This window comes from Moschus berezovskii, chromosome 19 (assembly GCF_049115385.1).
Source record: "Moschus berezovskii isolate FMDL1 chromosome 19, NW_MosBer_1.0, whole genome shotgun sequence".
Classification (NCBI taxonomy): domain Eukaryota; kingdom Metazoa; phylum Chordata; class Mammalia; order Artiodactyla; family Moschidae; genus Moschus; species Moschus berezovskii.
The window spans coordinates 59097267-59115138 of NC_142478.1; the positions used below are offsets into that span (position 1 = coordinate 59097267).

The 17872-nt window shown below is 45.9% G+C and overlaps 1 protein-coding gene across 1 annotated transcript in view; it reads right to left on the reverse strand.

Moving 5' to 3' along the window:
- CCDC60 (coiled-coil domain containing 60) overlaps positions 1–17872 on the reverse strand; it is a 175291-nt gene that overhangs the window by 50596 nt on the left and 106823 nt on the right. The window contains exon 3 of the mRNA XM_055405510.2: positions 3547–3717. Coding sequence (XP_055261485.1) covers positions 3547–3717 — 171 coding nt within the window. The remainder of the gene's footprint in view (positions 1–3546; positions 3718–17872) is intronic.

The window sequence follows — 17872 nt, forward strand, 5'->3', positions numbered from 1 at the left end:
ACATAGGAGGAGTGTTCTCCTTTCACAGGCACTTCAGGGAACTTTGGGTGCACCCCATGGTACTGTGTTGTGGCATCATGTGCAGTAGGGACTGTTCCTCCACCCTTTTCACATCTTCGTGCCATCAGAAGGCCTGCATACAGCAGGTCTTCAATACATAAATGGTTGGTTGTACAGTGAAACTGGGCCAGAGTCGAGATTGTCCCCCTTTCTCACCCCTACACTTACTGGGGAGCCAAGATAAAGGCATTAAAGGGCCATGAATATTTTACTGAAGATCTTGTGGGGAAACCAAGAAATAGATTTAGATTTCACATGCATGTGTGCTTAGTCATTTCAGTTGTGTCCAACTCTTTGTGATCCTATGGACTGTAGCCCACTGGGCTCCTCTGTCTATGGGATTCTCCAGGCAAGAATACTGGAGTGAGTTGTCATGCTCTCCTCCAGGGGATCTTCCTGACCGAGGGACTGAACCCATATCTCCTGAGTCTCCTGCACGGCAGGTAGATTCCTTGATGCTGAGCCACCAGGGAAGGCCTTACATCTCACACTCTGAGGCAAAACCTTATAAAAACCCTCATTAGATATCTCTGTTCTCACCCAGTGATGGCTGCCCTTTTACTCTTCTCTTTTCCAAAGGGTCCCTTCTCCTCACACCCTTGGCCTGTCTGCTGAAGGTCTCCATACTATCTATCTGGGAAGCCTTTCTGCTCTTCCTCTGTATCTGCGTGTTCACCTGAATACCCTTTGCTTGCCAAAGTCAGCTTCTCCTTGGGATGGTCACTCCCTGGAAAGTATGGGGGGCGGGGGCTGTAAGTCACAGATATTTTCTCTCCTCTTAAATAAATGCACAAATGGTAGGCTAGTTTATTTAGACCAACCCTTTGGATATAAATAACCAAAAATGTTGGACAAAATATTCTTTTTAAAAAAGTGTCAAAGAGCTGACAACAAAGTGGGAATCTCTTGGCTAAAACTGGAGTGAGACTGGAGACCACTAGAAAGCTGAGGCAGCCTGAGTGCTGCTTTGGTCCTAAGGACGTCTGTCAAGCTATAAGAGGTCAACTTTCCTTCTGACAGCGCAAGGGGGATGGAAAACGAAGCCTGCACAGACGAGGGATCAAAGAGGAGAGATACCTTCTTTACAATAAGCTGGGGTTCCCAAGGGCCACACGTTCAGGGGGAAGGTGACTAGAACTATACCAGCCCCTCGTGGTCCACACTCAGGGTTCCCAACAGTCACAGGGAACCTTGAGCTTTAAGAGGATTGGCAACCACTCTTGCCTGGAGAATCCCAGGGATGGGGGAGCCTGGTGGGCTTCCGTCTGTGGGGTCACACAGAGTCGGACACGACTGAAGTGACTTAGCAGCAGCAGCAGTGTCCAGCCCGACCCCCACCCCCACCCCCACTCCAGGGCCTCCCAGAGGAGAACTCCCTTCATTCCCCTTTCAGCTGAAATTTACATAACACCAAATTAATTGTTTCAAAGGTTGCAATTCAAAGGCATTTGAACCAATGGTTGTACAACCATCACCTGAATCTAGTGCCAAAATATTTTCTTCAGCCCCAAAGGAGACACTGCAGCCATTGAGCAGTCACTCTCTATCTGCCCCACTTCCGCATCCCCTTAGCAGCCACCAGTCTGTTTTCTGTTGGGTAAAACATTATGGTAAGTGAAAGAAGCCAGACAGAGAAAGGTCCCATACTGTGCAATTCCACTGATAAGACTATTGCTTAAGATGCACACACTCATATTTCTTTATGTTAACAAGAGGGCTTTCCAGTGGTGTGGTAAAGAATCCATGTGTCAATGCAGGAGACATAAAAGATGCGGGTTCGATCTTTGGGTTGGAAAGATTGTGAAGAACAGAATTTGGGAAGCAGTGCAGAAGAAACAGACTATCTGCTGGGGATCCCATTTCCTCCTTAGGCACCAACATGGCAACTTGGGTTCCTACAGTCAACACTAGCACAGTAACTCAACCTTGGCTCTCTCGGGGAGGTTTGAAAAAGGTTAGGTCCAGGTAACACCCCTAGAAAGTCTGATGTAATGGGTCTCAGAAGCACCCAGGTGACTCTGATGTGGAGTCAGGGCTGAGCTCATTGCTTTAACAGGATAATGGCTACAGTGGCAGGCCATTTCTATCATATATATTGGGTTGGTTAAAAGTTCATTCAGGTTTTTCCCATAACATCTTATGGAAAACTGGGGCCAACCCAACACTTCCTCTCTTCCTGCTGTAGTATTTCCTTCCCATCCCTGATTTATGCCTTGCTCGCTCTGCCCAAGTGAAGTAGCTTGTTTCTGCAGAATGGCACAATCCATGACTGTTGGTGTCAGTTTGGGACTTAGGGGACACTTTTCATAATTCAATGATGGGAATTATGTGAGCATCTCAAAGCCTCACTCCTAATCTCTAAAAGTGAAAAGAAAGGGAAGTTGCTCAGTCATGTCTGACTCTTTGGGATCCCATGGACTGTAACCCAGCAGGCTCCTCTGTCCATGGGATTTTTCAGGCAAGAGTACTGGAGTGCGTTGCCATTTCCTAATCTCTAAAATGGGGCTCACAGGAACATTTTGACAGAAAGACGTGCACAAAGCACATGGTAGACAGACACCCATTATGAATTGTGATTATTGGCATGATTGTTACTGTTACATGATTGGGTATTTCATAATGTTCCAGTCTGTTGATGGTGCTCTCCCAACCAGAGGAGAGACCTTTACAAAAAGCGGGAGGCTACTGTATTCAACAAACCACAACAAACATTTTTTTTCTTTTTTTGGTTCACTTGCTTTGGGTGGACACTGAACTAGGATCGCAGGTTTCAGGAGAAGGTCTAGAACAGGGATATTGATCTGTAATGAAACAGAGTAGCATACAAATACAGTATGGGAACTCAAAAGAGTCCAGAATGGATTTTGGAGGTGGTGGGGCTGAAATCCGGGAAGGTGCAGGAGAGGGTGGCGTTTAAGCTGAGCTTGTAAGGATAAGGGATAAGTAGGACTTTAGTTGGAGAAGGCAATGGCAACCCACTCCAGTACTCTTGCCTGGAGAATCCCAGGGATGGAGGAGCCTGGTGGGCTGCCATCTATGGGGTCGCACAGAGTCGGACATGACTGAAGCGACTTAGCAGCAGCAGAAGCAGCAGGACTTTAGTTGGGAAAGGATGTAGTAGGGATCAGCATTTAAGGCCCGGGGAAAAGCACAGGAAAATACCTAGAGGTAGGGAAAAACCCTGGAAGAAGAGGGAAAGCAGCACATGTGGAAGAAGAGGGAAAGCAGCACAAGAAACCTGCAAGATTTCTTGGTTAGCTCTTGGCTCTGGATACGAGAATGGACATGTGTAGTAGAAGATCACTGAATACCTGAAGGTGAGGCTGGCGAAGTAGGTTGAGTCAGATTGAAAGAAGTCATCAGACACCAGCCTAAGAAGGGGCTTCCCGTGCGAGACAGCTGCCACCCCTCAACCCAACCAGCCAGTGTTCCTTCTCAGTGGTCCTTCCCAAGACCACTGGGCTGGAGCGACAGAGGTCTACTTACGGCAGAACAAAATCCCCATACTGGATATCTGACAGCATTTTGGCAGGTTGGAATTTCTTTCTTTCTTCCTCTTTTAGTTTCTCCAGTTGTTGCTGCTTCTTTTTCAAGGCACTCTCCTCCTTCAGGATGGTGAAGTATCCACGGCCAATCTTCACCCACTGAATTAAGGTGCTGAAGAAAAGAAAGAGGGAGGAAGATGGGCTGGCTATCAAGGCAATGTCTTACTGTCTTGGGACCGACAATTAACTGAAGGACACTCTCAGGCCCAGTAGCAGGAGACTTCCTATCTTTAGAATTCCAAAGTCACAGAGTTACTTACCCTAAGCCTGAATTCTACCAAAGACCACCTCCGACCAAAGACCTTGAACAAATTATCTAACCTCTCCAGGTTTTGGTTCCACCATTCAACAAATACTCATTGAGTGCCTGCTATGTGCTAGGTACTATGAAATGAGAATAACAATTCACCCCCCGGAGGACTGATTTAACTGGCAGTATTTTTGTTTTGTTTGTCATAGTTTGTCTTAGATTCAGTGACATGTGGTATTTGAGTTCCATACACGTATGTCACTGGAAGGTCACTGGCAAACTTTTTCTAAGTGTAGACCCTGCTTCTCAGCTCATAAACTTTTCTGAATTTCTACACTACGTGCCACAGTCTTAATCTCTAAAATGGGGTTAATCATAGCATCTATGTCATAGGAACAGTTTGAAATTTTCACAAAAATTTGTCAGGCAAGGATCAGGTGTCATCCGTCCAGCTACATTCTTGTCACAGCAAAATAATCTCTCAGGTTCATGCATAAAACTGTGCAAAACCAAATGACTGTGTACCTGGTGGAACACAGTGAGGCCAGATTATACATAACTGGCCCTGAATTGTCCATTTGGGCTTTTAAGTTTAGGGATGCAAGCCGTTGATGTGAGGTGGAATTCGTATTTGAAACAAAAATGCTCCTCTGTTTCACTTTCAAGCTTCTGAACGCACTCATCAAAGAGCACCCTGAGATTGCCAGATAAGCTGATCGAAAAACCGTAACCATGAGCAACCCCTCAATCCCACAAAAGAGGATTTTCTTGACGTGGCGCAAACAAAGCAAATGCAGAGCTAATCTGGGAGCTGGGGCTGGCATGACAGCAACCGTTATTTCATGATTATGTTAGTACTTCATGGAGCCTCTTTGCTCAGAATTTGGTTCAGAGGTCAAGACTGTCATCGTACACACAGCACAAAGGTATAAAATGACACAACGCACATTGTGAGGCTTTCTGGGCAGAGGAGGGGTCGCTTAGGGTTTTGTGGGAGTGGGGCTGGGGTGAGGGGTCCTTTGTTTGTGTGGGGACTGAACTTCTCTCCAGCAACAAACAAGGAGCACCTTGGGTTTCTTATTATAATGCTCACCCTGATGTGGGGCAGAGGGAAGGGGGGCTGGGCAGCTCCAAAGCATCAACGGCCACACAAGGAAGTCAGAAGAATGGAAGAAGATGGTGGAGAGTAAGATGGGGAGATCACCTGCCTCCCCACAAACACATCAAAAACTCATCAGAATATGGAACTACAGAACCACTTCTAAATGACAGCTGAAGAGCCCAGACCTCCAAAAAGGCAAGCCAAGCTCCTCAGAACGAGAAACCAAAGCAATATTGTAAAGCAATTATCCTTCAGTTGGAAATAAAGTTTAAAACAATGAAGTCAGACTCATCATAGCATTAATTCACACCCAGTTTCAAATGTGTGTGTTTGCCTAAACAGCTGCATCATTATTAACTGTTCAGCAAAGATGTACTGAATACCCACTGTGCACTGAGCTACTCTGGGTGCTGAAATTCAGCGGCAAACAAAACAGCTCATAGCATCCTGGTCCTCACGAAGCTCCTATTCCAGGGGGTGGAGGCAGACACGAAACAAAGCAGTGAACTGTAGGTGACACACTAGGGACACGGGAGAGTGACAGACAGGGCTGGTGGAAGGGTCAGTGCCATTCTGAACTCATGGTCAGTGAAGGCCTGGATGCTTCTGCAGGCCAAGGAACGCCAAAGATGGCCAGCATGCCACCAGAAGCTAGGAGAGCGGCATGGAACAGTTTCTCTCTCAGGAGTCAGAAGAAACCCACCCTGCTCATACCTTGATCTTGCACTTCTAGCCTCCAGGACTGTGAGACAACACATTTCTGTTGTTTAAGCCACCCAGTTTGTAGTACTATGTTGCGGTAGCCCTAGCGAACTAAGTACAGTATGATCAACTATTTAAACCTACACATGGAACAGCCTAACTCTGTTTTCTTTGACTGAAAAGGTTAACAAAATTCTTATAAATGTTATAATAAGTGACAGGCTGATGGTCCATGCCACAGCAAATAAAAGGGGCTTGAGTATTATGTGCCAAGCCCTGAGCAGACACCTATTTTGAGTCAGAGTCTGTGCTAGGCAGTTACAACGTGTCAAGTTCTGTTTAAGCACTGGCATTACAATGAAGGACACATCTTCAAACAATTCACAGACTTCACCTCTACATCTAAGTTACCTTATTTCTACAAAAGTAGAGATTAAGAGCTTGGCAAGAAATTGACTTGACTTGTTTATGCCCTTATTCCAAAAAGGATTAGTGGGAGACAATTTAAAAAGTGAGAAGGGAAGGAGACGTGACAAATAAGAAAACAAGATCAGGTAAGACAAGTATCAAATCTCATGACACACGAGCTACTACACAGATTTGGCCCTGAGCATCCTAGAAGCCAACGCAAAGAGGGAAACACAATCCCTCATGTGATTCCCAATGACCGTGAGACGTCGAAAAGCTGTTTGGGTAATGGCTAGCCATTCCAGGTGGAAGAGGAAGAGATTTCTTTCAACGATCTGAATAAGGAGGATACTGTGAAAAGCCAAGTCTGCAACACACCTCTGGATGTGGGTATTGATGAATGCCTGTCTTACTGGTGAACTCACAGAAGAGACTAGAGGAGTTGGTGGTGGCCAGTTTGAGGAATCTAGCAAGTTTTCTGGTAGAACTGTAGCTTCTGTCAAGCAAGGCAGCCAGACTCCCAGCTGTTAGATCCTCTGGAAAGAACTGGTTGAGAGATGAACAGAGGTGGCCGGGGGCAATGTGTGTGTGTGTGAGTGTGTGTGTGTGTGGTGGGGGCGCGGGGTGGGGGAGGTGTCTGGACTCTCAGGTCAGACCCATCAGCCTATTCTGGGAACTTCAGGACTGCGGGGTGTTCATTCCACGTGCTGTGAAGTGCACCCCTGCTACTGTGGAAGCCCAGTTAAAACTGCTTAATATTTTATCAAATTCTTGTTTAATTCCCTTGCATGTTCCCTCTATTTTCTTCATCATTATTGCTGATTACCAGGCTATTTGCGGGAAGGGAGGGATTTGCAGGGAAGAGCAGTTTCCGCCTTTAAGTCCACTCACCCGGTGCCTCCTGCTCACTGCTTCCCACAGTGTAAAACTCCCCCGACTAACATTGCAAGGGGAGCGATGGGGAGGCAAATAATTAACTGCATCAGGCAAGCAGAGAAAGAAGCAGATTATAGAATGGAAAGTTTCCTCCACCCAAAGCCACTTCCTCCTCACTGATGCAGTGGAGAAGGTTTTTACATTTAAGGGACATACGTTCTCTGTACGGGAGTCTGTGTGAGCTGATGAATGAAAAATGTGCAGTATGACAATAGGAATAGTCTCCTGGGGCTCAGTTGAGTCAGACTGAGGGGGTGGGCTTCCCTCCAAGCGCCTTCTGACCTGAGAGCCAGTGACTGTGGTGCTGAGGCTTGAAGAGGCAGCCTCTGGATGGGGTGGGTCTCTGCTACCTGCTTAGGCAGATTTTAAAGTTCTCTGAACCACAGTCTCTCCACGTCCAAATGAGGAAAAAAGTCATTCCTGCCTCCAAGGGCTGCTGGGAGGGTTAAATGAGACAGCGGATGTAAACAGCTTAGCGTAGTATCTCGTACCTAGGACTCAATGATTGGGTACTATGATTACTACTGTCAACTCATTGAGTAGTCCTGAGAGGGTGATGTGATCTGCAGTTAAGAAAACAGAAGGAAGAGGTTAAGTGAATGATGAGGGTCATAGTGGCTGGAAAGTAGCAAGCAAGGGTTGGGAGCCCCCAGAGCTGATTCTGGGATTTCTCTCCCCACCTGCATATGCTGCAAACACCATACTATTCAGTAGAGAGCTTTAAAGCTTCAAGTTTATGTTCTTATTGCACAGGGTTCACCTCTAGGCTCTCAGAAGAGAAACTGGTGGCATACATGTTCCTTCTTTAGGCCATGTTTAATTCAATCCAAGTCACCACCTGTGGCTGATAAGGTCATCATTCACTGGACACTCCCTCCGTACCCCCTTCCCCACTTCCCTACATTCAGGGGTGGAATGTACACCCAGCATCCTGATTTTGAGCTTCACCATGTGACTTTTTTGGCCAATGGGATGTTAGCAGGTACGACTTGAACAGAAGCTTGAAATAAGCTTGCTCAGTTGGGTCCATGACAAGAACCAAAGCCACTATTTCGTTGACCCCAGAAGAATAAAAAAGTCATGGAACAGATCTGAGCCAGCTGATCTCAAGCAGTCAGCCAAATTTGTTATCTCACAGATGCATGAGCAAGGAAGAAATACTTACTGAAAATCACTGAGTTTCAGGGTAGCTTGTTACACAGCATTGTGGTGAAAATAGCTGACAGATACATCATTTGTTATAAGACATGACATTATTTTATGAACCACAAAGAAGGAAAAACCCATGACAAATCAATTAAGACATGACTGTATATTGTATTTCCAGTACAGAGATGTTAAAATGTGAAAAATGTGCCTATTAGATATGATAAAATAAGGCACTGAGAAAATAACGCCTCAGACCTGAGAAGAGATGATGTGGCACAGAACTTGGGGCATAAGGTAATTAACAGCCCCCGCAGAGAAATATCTATTGATAGCACATCTGATAAGCTGTGCAATTTTATGGTATTTTCTATGAGATCAAGAGTCCTTTCTGGTTGTTAGATTTACCCACACATCTGGCCTGTCAGCCTTGTAACATGACTGTTCATCTTTACCGAGTCATTCCACCCTTGAGTGATGCTATCTAGTTTTTTGCTACTCAAAGTATGGTCCCTGGACCAGCAGAATCAGCAACACCCAGGAGCTTGTTAGAAAGGCAGAATCTTGGGTGTCCCCCCTCAGACCTCTTGAATGAGGGTCTGCATTTTCACAGGACCCCTAGATGACTCATATATACATAGAAGTTTGAGGCACACTGGTTTAGCTGTCCTGTTCCTTTTATTGGACTTCCCTGGTGGCTCAGACGGTAAAGCGTCCGCCTACAATGCAGGAGACCTGGGTTCAATCCCTGGGTCGGGAAGATCTCCTGGAGAAGGTAATGGCAACCCACTCCAGTATTCTTGCCGGGGAAATCCCATGGACGGAGAAGCCTGCTAAAACAAAAACAAAAACAAAAACTCTTGCAGAAAGAAATCTTCCAACTGGCTTTATTAGAAGCCTGATTCCCTTGGTACAAGTTTGAAATAAAACTTTGACCCACACTAGCAGTCGATTCATCTCAGTAAGTTCTTCGAGCACAGCTGTGGCAGCCATTTCTCACTCTCTGAGGGCACTCTGCTCTTCTGAGTCTCCCATTACCTGAATCAGCCTCCATCCCCAGGGCCTTGAAGAAACTGATGGTCATCTAAAACAGACAGCCTCTGTTCTTTTCACAGGGGCCTGGCAGGAAGCTGTGGAGTGCTGGAGAGTTAGGAGGCAGGGAGAGAAATTCACGTTCAACCTTTCTATTATGGGGGGCATGGGATTAACCACTGCAAATCGCTTTGTTAAAAATCAACAACCCAGATGTACTTAAAAAAAAAAAACAACACAACTTTTAATGGTATTATGGTTCTGCATCCAGCTGGTTTTCACTCACACTTTCTGTCTCTCCCTGCAAGAAATATGGGGCTATAAAGCCAAGAGAGCTTCGACGGGGAAGGCGGAATGACATTAAGATGAACAAACACTCTTAGCAATCTGATTTCAGGAATGTCCTGCTCTCCCAGAAGGGAATTGCCTACGTGGGAAATTTTCACTTAACAAATTTTACTGTTTTCAAATAATAGCAAATAAATCAGTTTCTTCCCAGCTTGTGGAGGCTGAACACTTAGAGAACCCACTTCATCTGGCTGGCTCGTGTCCTGCTTTGTCAGCCCACCCAGACAGATCGATTTCAGAGGAGGACAGGGCACACATGATGGAGCGGAGGGATCTGAAACATGGTCCGTAAGTTCTTGAATTTTGAGGCAACCCCTGCAGGCGAATTAATAACGCAGCCCCAGTTCAAATGTGGCCGAGCAAATATTTTGCATTTAAATTCCTGCATTAGAATGCCCTGTTTATACAATAACTTAATAAATCTAGCCTGGCTGCCAAATTGACAAGAAGGTGAGAATCATTCATTAAAATGCAAATGCAATTGAGATGAAATTTGGAATACATTTATTACAGTAATTGAACTTCAGTCAACTGTAGTCACAACACAGATTTTGAACAACCTTTCAGACAAAAGGACGTGTTGTATTATCAACACCCCCCGCCCAAGTTAATATCTTTGTCAGCATGCAAATTAGAGCCAATTCCTGAGCACCAGTGATTTGCAATGGAGGATTTCACTCTTCTTTACAGGACAAGATTGCCAGAAAAAAGGTCATCTGCGTACACAAAAGATCGCTCTGGTAGCATATTGTGTATACAGCAAATTGACTGCAAACATATTCTGAGTGCTTACTGCAACCACGCTCTTATTAAATCACATCTGAACATCTCTTTACCGGCCCTGGGTCATTTGCTAATTGCAATGCTTAACAATGGGAGATTCGCCAAGTTAGGATTTTATCTCTGAGATCAGAAGTTTCAGATGGATTTCTCTTCTTTCTTTTTTTTTTTTGTCTTTGAATTGTTTTTTTTTAATTAATTACTTTATTTTTTATTGGAGGCAAATTATTTTACAATATTATATTGGTTGGTTTTGCCATACAATGACATGAATTCGCCCCGGGTGTACATAAGTTCCCCCTCCTGAACCCCCGTCCCACCTCCCTCCTCCCTGATTTCTCTCCTTTCTGAATGACTCAGCCCAAAAAGAAGAGCTGGTTCAAGGGTTCCTTTTAATCAGATGGCAGAAAGATGCTACTGAGGCTGTGATAAAGACACAGAAGAACTGACTCACAATTAGAGAAGTAGCTTTATCTGCTTCAGATTTTGTTCTCTCTGGCTTCTTTGTGAAATTTACGTGGCATTTCTGAGGTCTGGGCAAACAGCACACATGCACCTAGCAGATGTTTGAGCTGGAAGAAGACACAGCCTAGAGTTTTTCTTTGGACACAGATAAGTATGCTATTCAGGAGTCCTCACAGTGGCAAAATACAATTCATTTCACCTGTGAAATGGAGTGACTGCTTTTGTATGCTTCACCCCCTTCATCATTAACTGATCACAAAGTGATATAAAATACTTTCTAAATGTCACTAGACTGACTTCCTGTTGCTACCACCCTAGCCAGAACCATCATTCATTGCCTCTATTCCTCTGAGTAGCTTCCTATCTCATCTTTCTCATCAATCCATTGTCCACCTTGCTGTCACAGGGCTCTTCTGAAAGGCAGATTCATTCCCATCAGTGTTCCAAACCGTTCAGTGGCTTCCCACTGCTCTCAGGATGAAGTCCAGACTCTTTCCCATGGCAATCAGGTCCTCTAAGATCTGGGTTTTATCTCTGACCATGCACCCCGTCATTCATTTGTATCTCTTCATCCCTCAGAATTCTATGATTTTGCCCCTTCCTGCAGCACCTCCTCCCCTTCTTCACTTGCTGATTCTAAAGTTAGCTGTTGGCCATTGAGTGCTGCTGCTTCCTCCCTGCTTCAAGTCCAGGCCAGGTCAAGTGGCTCCTCTGCGCCCCCACAGCTCCCCATGCCTATGTGCTCCCCATTGTTGCACTTGTCATGCTATTTCCTATTGCCTATTTCCTTGTCTGCTTTTCCTGCTAGACTGCAGACTCCTTGAGGACAGTGCCTGACAAAGAGTAGGCGATCAGCATTTGCTGGTTTTCTTTCCCTACCTCTTGTCCTTTCTCCCAAAGGCTGCTGCTGCTGCTGCTGCGTCACTTCAGTCGTGTCCGACTCTGTGACCCCACAGACAGAAGCCCACCAGGGTCCCCCGTCCTTGGGATTCTCCAGGCAAGAACACTGGAGTAGATTGCCATTTCCCTCTCCAATGCATGAAAGTGAAAAGGGAAAGTGAAGTCGCTCAGTCGTGTCCGACCCTTAGCGACCCCACAGACTGCAGCCTACCAGGCTCCTCCATCCATGGGATTTTCTAGGCAAGAGTACTGGAGTGGCTTGCCATTGCCTTCTCCGCTCCCAAAGGCAGGAAGTGCCAATATCCATTTCCTGAGCTTCCTTGGAAACAAACCAAGTAATCTTGGACATCAAATACCTACACAAAAAGTCATCAAAACAAAACAACAAACAAAACTACCTCTTCCAGCTCTCCCGAAGATAGGACAAGCCAATGATGTACAAGAGGAGATCATTGGGAGGAACTTCTAGGAAAACCTGACAAAGGAAGTTAACACAGCAGGGTGGCACTTGTCCTTCGGTCCCTTTTCCCTCTCTTCCTTCCTGCTGCCTGGAACTTAGCTACAATGGTTGCAGTGCCAGTAGCCATTGTGTGAGCATGAGGAAACCCTGCAGACAGAAGCAAACACTAAGGATAGAGGATTAAAAGACAGAAGGAATCTGGGTCCTGGATGACCAGTGCATCTTCCACAAGATAAACCTCTCAGGACTTCCCTGGGGGTCTAGTAGCTAAGACTCTGCCCTCCCAATGTAAGGGGCCCAGGTTCTATCCCTGGTCAGGGAATTAGCTCCCACATTAGCACATGAACTAAGAGTTCACGTGCCACAAGTAAAGGTACCAGAACTGAAGGATCCTGCGTTCTGTAACAAAGACTGAAGATCCCTCATGCCACAATTAAGACCCGGCCCAGACAAATAAATAAAACAAAATAAAAAATAAAACCAAACCAAAACAAAAAACCTCTTTTATGTGCGGGAGGTAAGACTTTGTCTTACTTAAGTCATGATAATTTCAGGGCTCTGTTTGCTCTGCAGTTGAATACAGCCTGCAAATGACAATCTCTGTCTCCGTTTCTCTCTTTTTTTCTTTGACTAAACTGTCATGATTATCACATTTAAAATGCCGTCATCTTGGCTAAATCACTGGCACTGCAACCATTGTAGCTAAGTTCCAGGCAGAGAGTGATATTAGGACGGATTAGTCTGGATCATGGGAAAGAGGCAAAGAAACTTAGAAGCATGAAACTGCCAAGAGAGGTAGGTCTGGGATTGTCTCCACAGAGTGTGTCTGAACAGCTGGGAAATATGTAACAGGAGGGTCTGAGCCTGGAAGGAATGAGGGCTGGGGCCCCAGCAAGTGGCTGCAGTTGGAGAGAAGCAGGTACTGCCTGGGGCACTGGGAGGCAGTGCACAAGGATGGCTTGAGGGGCACTGAGCTGAGCTCTCGTGGGCAGTTCTCTCCTTGCACCCACACAGCATCCCTAGGAAGGAAGTACTCTTGTCTCCATCTTGCTCATGAGGAAACCGTGGCTCAGAGAGGTTAAGGAGTAGTCTGACCAGAGATTAGTTACTGGTAGAGCAGGAATTTAAACCCAGGTTGCCTGATTTCAAAGTGCTGCAAGAGGAAAAGGCACTGGTTTTTAGAAGAAGTCTCTCTGGGTTTAACTGGTCATCGCTTCCTTGTCACTCAATGTCTGTGACTCTGGATGAGCCAGTTTTTCCTCTGTCTTGATTCCCTCTGCTCACCTCTAACATGGGGATAAATGATACCCTCTTAGGACACTGCTGAAATGAGAGGCACTTAGCATACTGCCTGGCACATAGGAGATCTTCAATGAATGTACCTGTGTGCTAAGTCATTTCAATCGTGTCCAACTCTTTGCGACCCTCTGGACTGTATCTGCCAGACTCCTCTGTCCGTGGGATTCTCCAGGCAAGAACACAGGAGTTGGCTTCCATGCCCTCCTCCAGGGGATCTTCCCCACTCAGGGATCAAACCTGCATCTCCTGGCATTGCAGGCAGATTCTTTACCGCTGTGCCACTGGGGAAGCCCCTCAATAAATGGTAACAACCATCATTTTCATCATCATCATTATCATTATCTCCACGAAGCTATAAATGACTGCTGTTATAACTCTTTTGTTTTTGCACACAGCCAGGATAGCGGTTTGGCTCCAAGCTCCCACGGGCTTCTGGAAAGTGGCACTTGGTTCAAGTGTCAAGCTTAGGGGTTTATCTTCTCTAAGAGTGGAAGCAAGAACAGTCTAATTAGACCGCAATTATTAATATTTTGAGATTTAGTCAACTGCATTATGCAGTAATTTATAAAGGTCTGTGAATCTACCATATGTGGTAGTGGTAGGATCAATGCTTGGTTATCATGTTAAGTAATGAAATTTATTAAGCTAAAGGGCCAGAAAGTTAACCTCTGATCTACTGAATAAGAAATGACATGCAGAGACCTAATTGCTTCAAGTGTGTTTTTTTTTTTTTTCTGGGTTCTTTCTTTATGTAATCTCTGACCTTCACTGAAGAAAATGAAGAAAGCAGGAAAGGAGGATGAGGAGGTAAACAAGGAGGAGCAAGAGATGGAAAGAAGAATATAAGGAACCTACATCCAGCCTCGTGGATGTTTTAGAGGGAAATGATGCTGAAGACAGTGGATTATAATCAGGCTGATAGGGGTAGCCGAAATGCTTCTCTAGTGGCTCAGATGGTAAAGAATCTGCCTACAATGCTGGAGACCTGGTTTCAATCCTTGGTCAGGAAGATCCCCTGGAGAAGGGAATGGCAACATACTCCAGTATTCTTGCCTGGAGAATCCCATGGACAGAGGAGCCCGGTGGGTTACAGTCCATGGGGTCACAAAGAGTTGGACAAGACTGAGTAACTAACACTTTTGACACTTGCAGGAAGCCAGGTTCTAATTCTACTGACAACTGGCTGTGTGATTTAGGCAGAATAATTAACCACTCTGTTCAATTCCTATAATTTAGGGATAACCATCACCACCACTGCCTCTATCACCACTACCATCACCACAGAACATGAATAATTACCACGTGCCAATAACTATGAAAAATGCTTTACAATTACTAATCTAGCAATTAGCAACTTGTATTATCAACCCCACCTCACAGGGAGGAACTGAAGTACAGAGAGGCTCCCTGACTTATGCAAGGTCACCCAGGCGGGGTGCAGTGGAGTCTGTACTAGTGTCTAGGCCTGAGCCTGTCTTCCTCATCTGTTTTTAAAGATACTATTATCTGATCTGTGAAAGATGAAAAGTGAGGAAGTAGATGTGAAAGAGCTAAAAAGAAATCAGAGTACAATTTGTACAATGAAGTACAGTTGTAAATTAGATACTCGAAACTGCCTTATAAAGAGAAGGGCTGGTCCTCACCATCCCATCACACTATGGCTAGTTGCCAAGGTTACAGTCAAAAAAATCAAGTCTTCTCATGGATGCAGGCACACCAGGTGAGCTGGTGATGAGTGAATTAAGATGCAAAAGAAGCTATGTCTCCGTGAATCTTCTTCTTCTCAACCCTCTGCACCTTTCTCAGGAACTGAAAAAAGCACCTTAGGCACCACTCAAGGAACTGAAAAGGCATGACATGTTTAGCTGGGGGTTTGGAGTCCAAAAGTCTTGGCCATGTAACGACCATAGCATTTCTGCCTCTTAGCCCCACACCCCTGACGTTCTGGTCCTCCACCAGGTACCAGGCTCAGGCTCCTCAATGTGAAGATGCACATCCTGAGAAAAGAGCACCCCTGCCCCCGCTGTTCTCACAGCTCCCCTCCATCTGGGCAGGCTCCACCCTGCTTTGTTTCAGGGCTGGACCCCCTCCTTGGGGCTAAGTAACAAAAGGTTTCCATCCTGACTGCCATGCCCTCAAATCATTATCTTTTCCTGCCATTCCCTCTTCACTGGCCTCCTTACCTTGGACCAGCCCCCCACCCCCCCAATGCTTTTCAATGTTGCACATTGGGCTTCCCAGTCCAGCCTCCAGGGCTCTTTGTGAGCTGGATTTGTCCCACCCTCTGAGCCTCTTTCCCTGACAGCTCAGCTGGTAAGGAATCGCCTCCTCCATTATAAAACAATGCAGGAGGCCCTGGTTTGATTGCTGCCTTGGGAAGATCAACCGGAGATGGGATAGGCTACCCACTCCAGTGTTCTTGGGCTTCCCTTGTGGCTCAGCTGGTAAAGAATCCGCCCACAATACAGGAGACCAGGCTTCAATCCCTGGGTTGGGAAGATCCCCTGGGTAAAGGGAACGGCTACCCACTCTAGTATTCTGGCCTGGAGAATGCCATGGACTGTATAGTTCATGGGGTCACAAAGAGTCAGACATGACTGAGCGGCTTTCACTGAGCCTCTTCCTTGCCGCCCGAAGCTCTAGCAACACCATCATGAGATCTTTGTCCCTCTGCTTGCCATGCCCTTTCTTCTTCCTCATCTGGCTAACGGCCTGTTGACTTGTTTCTGGTTGTATACACCCTCCTCCCACCCCCAACACCAGATGGAGCGCCTGTAAGATAGGGACAATTTCCAAGTTTTTTCTGTGTCCCTGGAACCAGCACATGGGGAGTCCTCAGAAAAATGCTTGTTGCCTAAATAGCTAAGAGCTTGAGATTCTTGCATCTCAAATCTGAATTAAACACATGCCTCCTTTTGGGCACAATGGCGCCACCCTATCTGATGTGGGGCATTTGCATTTCTCTCTGGATGGAGCAGGGGTGCAGAACCGTCTGTGCAGACGCGGATTCATCCAAACAGGATAGAGATAAATGGATGCCTTTGAGTTTTATTTTTTTTCCCCCAACTGGGAACTAGAATATAGCAAGCGGTGTTCTGGAAGAAGTGATCAAATGAGATATCCATCCGTGTGCCTCTCAAGAAAGTTATTTCTTTAACTTGCAATGTGGTCCCTGACCTACCTTGTGCCCAATGGCTACAAGATGTGCTGAATCCCCCCCAAAGGAACACAGATCCAGCCCTTAATACCAGGTTACACAGTAGGCACACACTGTGCTTCGGTCGATGGCACAAGTTAATGGGCTTTGAAAGCTTTTGTGACTCACAGTTCACACACACACACACCCTTGTTCACACACCATCCTTTCCCCAAATCCACTTCAGACCTTACAAACGTCTTGAAATGCAAACACAGTGACAGCGACCTGACGGCCACTTGTCTGAGGATGTGGAACAAGAGTCCTCTGTGGTTAAAAGGTGCCGTGCCCCAGGGCTGCTCTTCAGTTCGTGCGAGCCAGTATTTGTATGAGACAGGTATGCAGCGCTTCTGGAAGGAGAACAAAAGCCCGCCAAGGGTCGTCAAACTGTTCCACATGCATCCCAATTAGGGCGATTTCTGGACGGGAGCAGGAGACCCCACGGGTCCGGTTTCTAGGCAAGTGCTATCAGGAGTCCCGAACCTCACAGGGAGGGAAGATGGGCGAGCAGGCCCTGAGAAGGGGTACAGGGTGCTCTTCATGAGGCCCTCACTTCCCTGACCCCCGTTTTGTCTGTTTACCCCAACATATTTAGAAGCAAATTAGAGCTTGGAGGGGGTGTGGAAGAAGCTAACTATCCCCGAGTACAAAAACTCTGGGGAGGACTTACACTTGGAAAATCATCCTCACGATGGCCATTACCTACAGAGCACTTTTTGAGCGTCAGGCAGGGCCCCAAGGTCTCAGATGCATCATCTCATTTAGTCCCTACACGAGCCCTGTGAGGCAGGTACTATAGTTCCAAAGTTGGAGAAACTGAGGTTCACAGAATTGAAGCTGCCTGCCTAAAGTCACACACAATGAGAAGTTAACGAAGCCAGGATTTTCACTCTGGTCTGTCTGAATCCAGGAGCCACCGTCTTTTTTTTTTTAAAGTATAGTTGATCTACAATTTTGTATTAGTCTCAGGTGTCAACACAGTGACTCAAAAGTTTTATAGATTATACCCCATTTAAAATTATTATACGGAGAAGCAAAGGGCAATCCACCCCAGTATTCTTGCCTGGGAAATCCCATGGACAGAGAAGCCTGTCAGGCTACGGACACGACTCAGTGAATAAACAATAACAAAATCTAAAATATGTTGACAAGTTATGAAGCTAAATATAGGTCTAGATTATTGGAATAACATAGCTAATGTTCCTTTTCAGTATGATGGCTACATCTCTACTTTGTTACCATC